The sequence below is a fragment of the Anopheles nili genome, chromosome 2 (assembly GCF_943737925.1).
Source record: "Anopheles nili chromosome 2, idAnoNiliSN_F5_01, whole genome shotgun sequence".
In the NCBI taxonomy this organism is placed as follows: Eukaryota; Metazoa; Arthropoda; class Insecta; order Diptera; family Culicidae; genus Anopheles; species Anopheles nili.
In genome coordinates, this window is record NC_071291.1 from 14,726,364 (window position 1) to 14,738,563 (window position 12,200).

Sequence of the window (12,200 nt, forward strand, 5' to 3'; positions counted from 1 at the left end):
GGCTCACGCAACTGGGCCCAAGTTGGTCGACAATTAGTGGTGGCTAAATTTGTACTCCAAAACATGCACCCAGAGGTCCGCAGATGTCCATAAATGCCAACTTCAGCTAAAACCGCGAGCTGTCGGTTCAGTTGCCCTTTTTTTATGCTTCTTTTTTTGTTTTCTGTTCCACACCACCATTGACTTCCATTTCGGGTGGCTAATGGCTAAATTAGCGGGCTCGTGATTTCACAGGACACGCGCGTGATCTGCTTTAGATGCGTCCGTCCGGTGCGGTTGTACACCACCATGTACGCCATTTCAACAAAACCGGAGACTGGTTCTGTCGCGTCTTTGACCACTGACAGCTCTAGCCGTAGGATCTACAATTTCCGCGTCACAAGCCCGTCAGCGCGCTGCAACACGCTGTCCACATGGAGGCAGGGTAGGACCTTGGTGAGGTCTCGGATTCGGATTGGTTCCGACGTTCCGAGGATCGAGTAGCTCTTTTCCCCCAACGAGCGATGATAGTGACGAAGATCGCTCGAAGGGTAATCTGTGTTGACACATTTGCCTCACAAAATGGGACCACAAATTTGCCTGTCAAGTCTCTGACACAAGCTTCCCTCCCGACGCGTCAGGAATTGAAGGTCTTCCCCGGTATCTGCGGCTCGGACGCTCAGAGGTGGCAAAGATCCCGACGTGATCAGCACAGAACGTCAAATTACGTAAGCGTCGATCGCTTCGCCCGGCTGTGAGATAATGGGCCGTGTGTACGGCTACAGAATGGCAACTGCAATTACCTGACACACGTTACGTGAGACTATGGGACACGCGGAGTGGTGCGATCGAAACCTGCACCAGTTGTTCAGATATCTACAACTTAATCCACCGTATCCGTTCGCCGTTGCACAACGTCTCGGAGGTACTCATCGCCGCGGAACGCTAGCTACATTTGCTTATCTCCGGCAGTCCGGCGACGGTCCCAAGTGGGTGCACTTCGAAGGAGGGTGGTCGTCTTCTCCATTCTCGACGTGCTTCAGGCTGTCTGTCCGTGTCTCTGTTTGCCCAAGTGTTGTACACCGACAGGAATCCGTTCGCCGTGTTGTTTGGCATTCTACGGTGCGCTGTAAATTCTCCGCCTCGATCGCGCCATTGTCGCGCGAGACAAACCCCGGGCACGGTGATCGGACGTGATCGACACTCTCGACGGGAGGGAATTGAAAATCCCAACCAACCACCAGCAGCAGCGACCATAAGTGCATCAGGAGGAGTGTATCTCACGTGTGAATACGCCGGAACGGCCAGGAACACGATGGTGGTTTTGTTTACCGGCCAACCGGTCGGTTGTCCACTCGTCCAAAGTGACAGACCTCTTCTGCCCTTGGAATGCGGAAGACCCACGGAGGAAATGCGTGGCAAAAAGAAAATGAAAATGCCGCGCCTTTGACGACGTCTCGCGAGGTATACTTTGAATGAAAATGTGTCCAACAACCAACGAGGGTCTTGAGGAGGCCCACTCTTCCCGGGCACAATTGTTCAAACAAACCCAGCAGGGATAAGCCCCCACAAAGTGCGGGAGCTGCAATACGTTGTCACGGTGGGTTTATCGGTTATGACAAATTTCCACGTTCCTCCACGGTGTAGAAGACACCATCGATCGAGGAGCGAGACTCGGGAATTCTGGAATTTCGGTGACTCCAACGTCCGATGAGGGTGGGCTAAAGCAGCATGAAGAGGGGCCTCCACGGAGGCGGGAGCGTTTATTTGTATTTAGGTGTGGATCAAAACCACCACCCCCACCACCAGCACCCTTGGCAGTGGAAAAAGGCCCTCTCCGACCACCCTCGGGGCACACGATCCTGACGAAAGATTTATCATTTACTTTCGCCCAGCCCCAAAACCCAGAGCGCGCTCGGGACTTTCTGTTTGTACAAAACCGTTCCGTCTTCCATTAGCGCTGTCCTCCGTCTCGTCTCGTGCCCTTTCGTCCCCCCCCCCCCCCCCCCCCGAGAACGCGGAATGACGGGAGAGTCATCGAGGACATCATATGTAGCTCGCCAGAACGCGCTCGGTTAGATGTGCTGTAGCCCCGCGGTTACCAGCAATGGCGCAAGGGGGCATTGTTTACTTTACGGCAATCGCAACGTGGCCCGTCCCTGTGACTCCTATATCCAAACACTGGAGGGTACCCTTCAGCAGGTCGGTAGTCAAATCCGTAAACCACCCGGACCTCATACGAGACGGTTTGATGGGCGACGACGTTGGATGACCGGAACGCACGGGATTCGAACTTCCTTCCCTTTTTGAGGTGTGGTGGGCTAACGGAAGGGAGGGGGGAAGGTGCGAGAGTTCCAGTGGTGGGCTCCCGACGGACTGGCGACACTCGGGTGTCTGTCCAAGATTCCTTAGCTGGTCGGGATCGAGAAAAACTCTCCCTAGCGCTGCTGCGCAGTAGCTCGGTTCCGTACTCGGTCAGTTTACATTTTCAATTTTTTATGGCTTCATGTGTGCGTGCGTGCGTGTGTGTGTGTGTGTTTTTATGCGTCGGATAGGCGCAGGACCTCCGCGGTTGAGTCCGAAAGCCGGTTCTGGTTTATATAGAGCTACACGCTTTATTTACCCACCCGGACGGTTTCGTCTCGTTTGGAGCGGTTGGTTGGGCTTCGAACTTTTGCGGTTGGCTGCGCGACATCGTTGATCGGTGGAAGGTTTAATTGTTACAGCGTGAGACAACGAACCCCCGGCGATCGAATGCATTTTGACACGAAACACACACAAAAAAAACCGATGGCTTGCGTAATTGATAAAGAGCTGCATAGTGGATAGATGGAAATTGTGAGGTTAGGTCAGCCTTGGCGCTGATAACCAACCACGTCGCAAGGACATCGTAAACGAGATTATGGTGGGGAGGGCAAAAAAAATCGCATGCACCATCACGCCACAAAGCAGCACTACAGGAGATAGTGCCGATATCACGTTGCAACGGCACGTCCAATTTATGCATAACCCTACTCTGGTACCACCTTCCAGCTTAATGGCACCTCGATCGGTGCGAGCCATTAACCTTCCTCGTGTCATTTAATTTTTTTTTTTCGCTCTCCCCACGGATGATGAGCCCATCGGGATGCGTGTGTGTGTGGAGGGGGGTTATTTTCCTATCCGTTCGTCTACGGTCACACCAGCGACACACGAGAGCAGGTCGCAAAAAAACCGGGTGTCGAACGAAACCGGAGCTCGCCTACATCCCTCAATGTGGTCTTGATGTCCATGATGGCCTATTTGCAGCTTCTGCAGCATCACCACGATGCAGATGCACCTCGCATGCACCGGTGCACACATCGCGGGACATATCCTGGCTTGGCAATGGCAATGGCGCACCTGGAATTAATCGCCTCGGTTACCACCCAACCGAGGGAGGTTTTCCCTTTATATCATCCTTTTTTTTTTGCATGCCATATTTTTTTCCCTACCCTCTGAACAGACCACGGTAACTGATTTTCCAGTGGGCGATCAAGGAAAGGAGAGACCAGCACAGGCTGCCATGGGTAGTTGAATATTTTATAGGGCAATGAATATCGATGATTTAATGATAATGATGATACCGTCCCGAAGCCGCTCGAAATGGGACGCACCCGGAGCTGGGGGGTTGTCAACCCAACGCGTCGCTTCTCTGCATTACCGTAATGGGTAGCTGTGCGCGAAATAATTACAGTACGACAGAAAACAAAAAAAAAGAAAGAACTCAACTATAAAGACACTCGATGTCATCGGGCAATCATGTTGTGTTGGCTGCGAAAACGGGTTGCTGGTTGCGCTCCTATCGAACGGAAACCTGCAGCCTACACACCACAACGCCACACTCGACGTCCTGGTGGCACATGTGCGTAGGTAGTTGCTTCATTAGCAGAGTTGTTGGCCCGAGTGTCACGCGGGTGGTTGCTGGCGGTTATATGCCCAACGTTGAACGCGAGTGGACTGTCAATTCTCATGCTGATTACATTCAAACAATGTCGGATTTTTAGTGGCGCACATAAAACCCAACCATCCGTCCGAGCTTCCCGGCCGAGATGGTAATTATCTTCGGTTCGGCATTCGGAAACCTCTACCCATTTACGAACGGTGGAGCAGGTTATGTCGAGGCGCCTACACGCCCCTTCGATGCGACGGAAGCTGAACAGAGCAGCTGTAGTTGGCACGTCACCTGAAGAGATCAACGTGTTGATCGGTCCGGAATTTTTGGGATCCGTACCCGGAAGCTGCTTACCGAAACGTCGTTGCCCCACGTTGTGGCCACATGGATGGTGCGAGATCTTGCTGCGATGATGATACCTGGAATCCACGGTTAGCTCTTCTACCCGTTCGCAGCTCTCGAAAAGCGTTCCTCATTAGTGATCATTTCGAATATCGCTCCTAAAGCGCTTCTTAACGGATGATCCCATCCGAAGTCGCATCTCTCGCGCTCTCTTTCTCGATCATCGCTGCCTCTCGTTCGTCTCTAGTGTCTATACGAACAGGTCCCAGGAGGGTTTTGGACGTACTTCCACAGCAGGTGCCTCGCTGTCACAACAGTACCTGTTTGTTGCCCACGACCCACGAACACGGCGGCGGAGTCCGTCAGCGCAAGATGCCGGGGATGAGTAGCTGTCGGTTTGGTAAAGACAATACCATAAAACAAAAGATTCAAACCGAAAGAAGCGCGTCCCAAAGCCTCCTCCATCATACTCTTCAACCAGCGAGACAGCCTAATACCTAATCTGCTGCGCCCACACCTTCACCAGCGTTTGGGAACGTCGAAATTTTGCTCGATCATTCCTTCTGGGACGAGCGAACGACGTCCCGCTTCGTCGAGCCTGTTTGCATATTTCATCCGGATAATTGAAATAATATGTTAATTTGGTTGCTAATAATGACAAACGATGGGAACCACCCGGTTGCGCACGTTGTGCCTTTTGATTCTTCCTCTCGGCCTGGCCGGCCAACGAAGCCCCGTGTCAACTCTGCGTGCTGCTTAGGGGGGAGGTCTCAAAGACGGTGGAGACCTTCCAGACGGTGGCGATAAGTGGATGGGTTTTGTGTCCTGTTCGTTTGTTTTTTGGATAAACCGGTGGACCGGACGCAAGGGCCTTTTTGTCGGTTGCGAAGTCATGCAACATTGGACAACCGAGCAGAGACCTACGCTCAAACGGAGGCAGTTTGCGTGAGATCGACTGCCTTAGGTGCGGCAAATAGCCGACACAGACAATGTGCTAGAAATCGCGGCATTCGACGAGTTTATGGAGCTCAGCCTCAGAAGCGATTGTGAGCGACGCCGTGTTGCGCCTGTTGCGTTTTCTAGTGCCTTGCTGATCTAGCACACCCTTTACCATAGCGTCCAGCGATTGTTTCAATTTCACCCAACATGCACACCCCCGGAACCGAGAGCCGTTAAGATTAGTTAAGGCACAACGAGCGAAAAACGCGTGTAGAGGGATGCTCATGTAAGCCGCCCCTGTTCGAGTTGCAATTTAAAGCAATCAAACCACCCTCCCGAAACAGTCAATTTGATCATCAACACGGCGCAGCATGATCGTAACTTCTCTCTTCGACTGGACTGGACTGGTGGTGGCCGCGTTGTCTGCACGGGTCGCAGAAGTAGGGCGTCCTCTTGAGGGCACGCCCGATTGACCGCGAAGGTGGCAACCACGGCACAAAACAACGCGAAGGTGACACCACCGAAGAGAAAAGATGACGTCAAACAACGCCGTGGCCATGTTTGCCCGCTGGTGGGTCGTTTCGCGAGTCTGTTAATTTTTTTGGTTTGTTTCAAAATTACTTATCAGTGTGGGAGAACTTGTTCCTCCCCCGGGAGGGGTTTGTTGGTCGGTGTGACGCGCCTTCCGTGTCCGTTCTCCGTGCCGTTGTTCGCATCTAATCGCGGCTTCTTTCCGTGGTCCGTGGTTTTTTATCCCTTTTTTGTTTTTGCTTTTTCGACAGCGACACACCGACACCGCTCGGTTGGGGCATTTTTTCGTTCGATTTGTCATTGGAATGAATCTGAATGTCATATCAATTTATTTGACGCCATTAATTTTGCTTCTCGTTACGGCCAACCTTCGGTTCCAAATTAACGCCTCCGCGCTGTTGGACCTTCTGGACAGGGGCACGGCATAAGCAATCCGGCGTGGCGGAAGGATGAGAAACCATCGGCCAAATGTCCGCTTGTCTGCCCGTTTCTGGTGACCAAGAACTACAGCGACCTTTGGACGTGCGTGGTGCAAAACGCAATGAATCGTTGAACACATGCGATCGTTTGAAGTTCCTCAGTGGAAATTCTGATATTGTTTGGAAAGCGATTCTAACTGATCTCTCAAGCTTGCTGTTTTAGCGGTGCAAAAGGAAACAGATTCTTCAGTGTGACCCGAAACACGTTGATACTTCAAACGTTACAAATAGCAAATGCTCTCGAGCAACGAAGAAGTATGTCCCTTTCGCTAGACATTCACCCCCATTGATTCGGTTCTAATTTGAGGTCAGACTTTCCAAACATTAAAAGTCCCCACTACCATACGGATCACAAAACGTAAGCGACTCTCGCTCCTCCAGAAACTAGTGAATGTGCTCCCCTAGAGCAGGACAAAGTAACGAGACTTTCCCGCTCACGATCACGAGGGCTGGAAAATGGATGCGAAAATAAAACTGATCGAGGTTATCGATAGGAGAGCGCACTCGCACCATATGGGCTAGTCACGGTGCGTGTTGTAAGGTTCTTCTCTAGATGGTCGCCGTCTCTGGCACAGTTAATCCAGCCAGGCCAGATGTTTCCGCAGAGCAGCACTCCGTCATAACCCAGCAGCATCGCAGTTAAATCGCGCATGTGCGTTGCAATTTCGGAACCACTCTTCCACATCACACAACAAGACCCGTGTTCGTGTTTGCGTTCTTAGAAGTTTATGATTTCATTAGCGCTTCGTGTCTCTGATCTGTTAATCTGTGTCACAACCGGGATCCCTGCATGCATCCCCCAGCCGTTTGAAGATAATGAAGCGGCGATTTGATGCTTTTTCTTCTCAGCAACTCATAATCTCGATGACACCCGGCTTGAACTCGGCCGGATCTGATCGGTTTGCCGCGGTTTTGGTGTGACCAAGGCTTTTAACACCCCCAATGAATGGCATCGATAAATCAGACATCTGATACCGCGCGGATGAGACCGTCGCAGAGAAGATGATCGTGGCACCGTGCGGTTGCTCCGTGTCGGTGCTATTAATTAAATCTTGATACGGCGACCGACGGCCACTAAGCGCGGGGAGAGATGCATTAAAGTGAAATGGAACGTAACGGGCGTTACGCCAACGTTTCGATTGATATCTGTCTTGTCAAATCAGCGCCCCAAGAGTCTCCCCCGATGGTGGTGAACGATTTATTTTCCCACTTTATCTCATAAATCCTCCCCGGGCGTTAGACGACCGGCGTAGGACACACTGTGAAGAGAACTCATCGTCATATCGTCAGATTACTAATCGCATCTTTTCCTGGGTTTCCTCGTTTTTTTTTTTGACAGAATTCTTCGAGCAGCTACTCAACGAATCGAAGCACGAGTTCCACGCAATGTTCAAGCGCACGTACGGGACGATCTACGAGCAGAATTCGTACGTCTTTTCGGACCTGTTTGGGGAGCTGGAACGCTACTACTCACACGGCAAGGTCGACCTGTCCGAGACGATGGATCGCTTCTTTAACATACTGTTTCAGAAGATGTTCACCGTGCTGAACGCTCAGTACACCTTCGACAACAAGTAAGTGACTCCAGTCCGCCAACAAGCACATAGTTCTTGGATCTAAACTCACCTCTGTATGCTCTCCTATCTCCAGGTACCTTGGTTGCGTTAGCGAACACATGAAGGAGCTGAAACCGTTCGGAGACGTGCCAGACAAGCTGTCGGTGCAGATCAAGCGATCCTTCGTGGCGACTCGAACCTACGCACAGTCCCTCGCCTCTGCAGCTGAAGCCGCCCGGAACATGGTCAATGTAAGTAAACCGGAAGCCCTCCCGGATTCACCAATGTCTAATACGATCATATTCTCTCTCCCTTCTGATATTTCTTAGGTACGTTTGTCGACGGAATGTACGGCGGCTCTTACCAGGATGAGCACGTGTAACGTGTGCGCTGGTCAGACGAAGAAACCGTGCCAATCGTACTGCGTGAATGTGATGAAAGGTTGCTTCCCGAGCTTCGACGAGGTCGGTACGGAATGGGACATGTTCGTCTCAAAGATGGAGCGTGTCTCGGAACGCCTGCTCGGTCCATTCAACATCGTCATGGTGGTCGAACCGATCAACATCAAGATTTCGGAGGCAATCATGAACTTCCAGGTACGCTTGTAAGCCTTTTCTTGTGTGTTTTGCTATCGGATCTAATGTGGATCGTTTTGTGCGTTGCAGGAAAATGGAAAGGACATCTCGGATCGCATCTTCCAAGGATGCGGACAACCTTCGCTGGGTCGCATGCGTCGATCGCTAGACGGTGGCTCAAGCCAACAGTTTGCCCAATCTCACCCAATGATGGCCACCGGACAACCGCAGCTTCCGCTGGTGGAAAGTATCGAGCACCGGTCGGTTGTCGTCGCTAGTCCGGATTCGTCCGAGGTTGACTCCCAGTTCACGTTCGATGAAGAAGGCGAACAACAGGATCTCCACGAAGAGAACGACGGAATGAACGAGCAACGGATCAGTAAACGATCCGCCGGAGCCGGTCCCGGTGGTGATTCCACGAGCCGGGAGCTCAAATACGAACCACTGCAGTTCTCCGACGGTGATGTGCAGTTCACAAACAGCAATGGTCCTCCGGTAAGCGGACTAACGGGTTCATCTTCCGGGCACCACGCATCAGCCGGTAGTGGAAATGGCAGCGGAGCAGGAGGACGAGCAAACCGACGAAAGAACAAGGGCGGCCGCAAACAAACGGACGACGAAGACGACCACAACAACCGTGACCCGATGATAGATCGGTTGGTGAAGGACATCCGCCAGAAGGTGACCAGTTCGAAGCGATTCTGGACGCAACTACCGTACATGCTGTGTAACAACGAGGAAATTGCGGAACCACCAACGAACGATGCCACCTGCTGGAACGGAACCACAATCGATCGGTAAGTGATCGTCCCTGGGAGTGTTTCCATCACTCTTGCAGTTGAACTAACGGCCATGTTTCCTGGTCCTTCCCATAGCTACCAACCGACGATCATCGCCGGAGAAACGGACACAAACCCGGAGTTTCCCAATCGAGTGTTTCAGGCGCGCCCAAGCACGATCGTTCAGCAGCAGCTATTTGTGTTGCGAACGGCCGTAAGCCACCTCAGCAATGCTTACATCGGTCACGACGTCGAATGGAACGATCAAGGTAGGACACGCACCAAATACTCACCCACGCAAACGACACTAATTCACACCATTCTTATTCCGTTTACAGAGGACGGTTACTACGGCAGTGGATCCGGTCAGGGCAGCGGTATCGATGATGAAGACCACGACGGTTCCGGTACGGGTCTCTGGGAGATCGAGGTACCGAACGAGCGGCGACCGGAACCGACCGGTGAATTCAAACCGCCCAAGATCTTCTTCGATGGAGGTGGCAACGTCGGCGCAGGCGGAGGTCCTGGTGGTGATTTTGGCAATGGTGTCACCAACAACGACCTCGATTACACGCACTCCCGTTCCGGTTTCACGCCCGGTCTGGCGGGAGGTGACACTGCATCAGGTGGTGCCTCCGGTGCGAGTGGTACAAGCTCCGCCGGAAGTGGCACACCCGGAACCACGCCGGAAATGTCGATCGAACGAGCCATGCTTGGGTTCTTCCTGCCCATCGCGATGGCGTGGTTCGGTGGATTGATTGCCGATTTGCTGTGATTTGTTGCCCAACTTCCCGAGGACCGCCGCAAGGATGTGTCCATCGATTGCTGCACCCGGGCCGTGGAAGGGACACACATCCGCTAACCAGGGGGTACCGGTGTCGGGTGTTGACTTTTGGGAAAATTCGGTTCGCTCCACTTAATCGCGAGTCCGAACCGAATCTCTTGCTGAGGTTTGTTCCTTTGCCTGATGACGCGGATCACGAACCAACCCCCCCTTCGTGGATGGGAACTCCCCCCATCCACGTTTTAATGCTTTTGTGCTCTGTGTTTTTTTTTGTCTCTGATAGTTTTGGCTAAGCGAAAAAGTGTAAAGCGTGCGTAGAAAAAAACGCTTCCTCGCCTTGTATACGACCAAAAGCGCCAGTGACTTCACATTTCCAATTGGGTGACCGTCACCGGGACGGATATCCGCACAAGTGGAGCTTTACTTCCGGGTGCAAGCTTGTCCGTGGCACACGACGAAAACCCCGGCTGGCCGGCAGCAGACGAAATCGATTTCATTACTAATATGCGTTTCGGCCTTATTCGTTTTCCCAGCTCTAGTCAAATTGAATAGTTTAAACATCCCCCGATGCTGCTGCCGGTGGCCACGTAAGGGTTTTTTTTATCTTTTGTCACCGTAACGCTTACGCCAAGCACACATCTCGTGATCTCGTGATCGTAATGAACCGTAATACAGGGCGAGATAGGAAGAGAAAGAGCGCAAATTGATCGAATGTGACACGCGCACGTTTGCTAACACAGACGCTTCAATGTGATTAGTTAATGTCAAATTATTGTGTTTAATCGTTTTAATCTATTTTTCTTTCTTTCGTGTAAATAACTACGATTAGAGCTACTTAAGTAGGTGATACCTTAGATAGGACTGAATAAGGGGCGACGGTTCGCCAAAAATGCGGCTCATTAACAGCATCGCCCTTTTTGTTTGGCGGATGGTTAAGATCAGGATAAAAAGGACCATGTTCCGAGCCTGCAGCAGGAGCAGAAGAACCCTAGCGCAACGCAATAGAATGTGGTGTTGTAACATCGAACGTCGAACGGTCCTGAAGACAAGCAGCTGTTCGAAAATGGCGCGTGGGGAAACATATTTATCATTATATTATTTTAGCTTATTGTATCCGTATCGCATTAGCTTCTGGGTTAAAACTTTATTATCCAGCTAGGAAGAAATGGGTGCACCGTTGTACATCTCTCGCACAGGCGATCGAGAGCTCGCGCGTTTGTCGCTTTTGTCTGACTGAGGCTGGCTGAACAGCCGGCTATATTTCTTATCAACAATGCCACCCAAACCCATTGAACGATCCATATCGGCCACAGGTGGAGATGCGCAAGCACAAGCAAAACGATACAAATCCACAATTCGTTTCTCAGAGGAACGAACGCACTGTGCAGCCACGTTGGGCCAAGTAGAAGTAACTGTAAATAGCGTAACAAGGACTCCCAAGTAGCAGTGTAGGGGTTTTAGTAGCCACAGGTGAACGAAAGGACGACGTGCTAGCAGCGTTACGTTCGAAGACGTGACGATGTTCCGCCGGGTGTGCCAACCTTTCCGGAGCAAACCTCGAGCTGGCACGCGAGAGGAGCTAACCGAAATGCACCACGGCGGTGCTGTAGAGACTATCCGACCGAACAAGCCTTTCCGAGTATACTAGCGCGCTGCTGCATGTGTGTAAAGTAAAACAAGTAAACGGGGTGATGAAATCCCCAGCGGTACATAAAAGCAAACCAGTACGTAAGCGAAGTGTGAAGTGTCGTGGAATAATGGGGGGGAAATATTATGCGTAATGAAATAAGTTTCCACCAGCGAGAATGATGATAGTGAAAGTGGCCGAGTGACTGAAGAGGCACAATTAACGAAACTGGAAATAAAAAAACCCTTTTATAAAAAAAAAAACATGCTCTCCTGATACTTTCGGTCCGAAATTTCGTGAAATCGTGGATGTTGTTTCTGCGCACCTGTCTTGTTTTTTGAACTGAATGCTTCACTTATAATTTTCTGTAGCGTCTCTAGCGCCATCTGTGGCACAGGGTTTGACCATCTATGAGTAAGTTTAGAAAGCTTTTTGTGCCCCGGAAGTGGCATACAGTTCGTGTTATACAATGTCATACGAAGTAGCACAGTTTGTGTCTCCTGTTCCGAGAAAGTGTTACCTCTTAGCTGGTATGCTCTCCTGTTACTATCGTGAAAAATGTTCTCCGTTATGCCCGATTCATGGTGAAGCAACTTTTGTTCGCTTTTGTTCATATGACCACCTCCGTTTTGCGCGCTGTTAAATCGCTTCTAATCAGCATATACTCAGCGTATTTATTTGTTTGCAGTATGGTGT

At 51.2% G+C, this 12,200-nt stretch overlaps 1 protein-coding gene across 1 annotated transcript in view; it reads left to right on the top strand.

Annotated features, from left to right (window-relative positions):
• LOC128730354 (glypican-6) overlaps positions 1-10,077 on the top strand; it is a 50,863-nt gene extending 40,786 nt beyond the window's left edge. Inside the window, exons 3-8 of the mRNA XM_053823402.1 lie at positions 7,523-7,757; positions 7,834-7,990; positions 8,069-8,335; positions 8,405-9,111; positions 9,190-9,362; positions 9,432-10,077. Of these exons, the coding sequence (XP_053679377.1) occupies positions 7,523-7,757; positions 7,834-7,990; positions 8,069-8,335; positions 8,405-9,111; positions 9,190-9,362; positions 9,432-9,868 (1,976 nt within the window). The 3' untranslated portion in view covers positions 9,869-10,077. The remainder of the gene's footprint in view (positions 1-7,522; positions 7,758-7,833; positions 7,991-8,068; positions 8,336-8,404; positions 9,112-9,189; positions 9,363-9,431) is intronic.
• Positions 10,078-12,200: the final 2,123 nt, after the last annotated feature.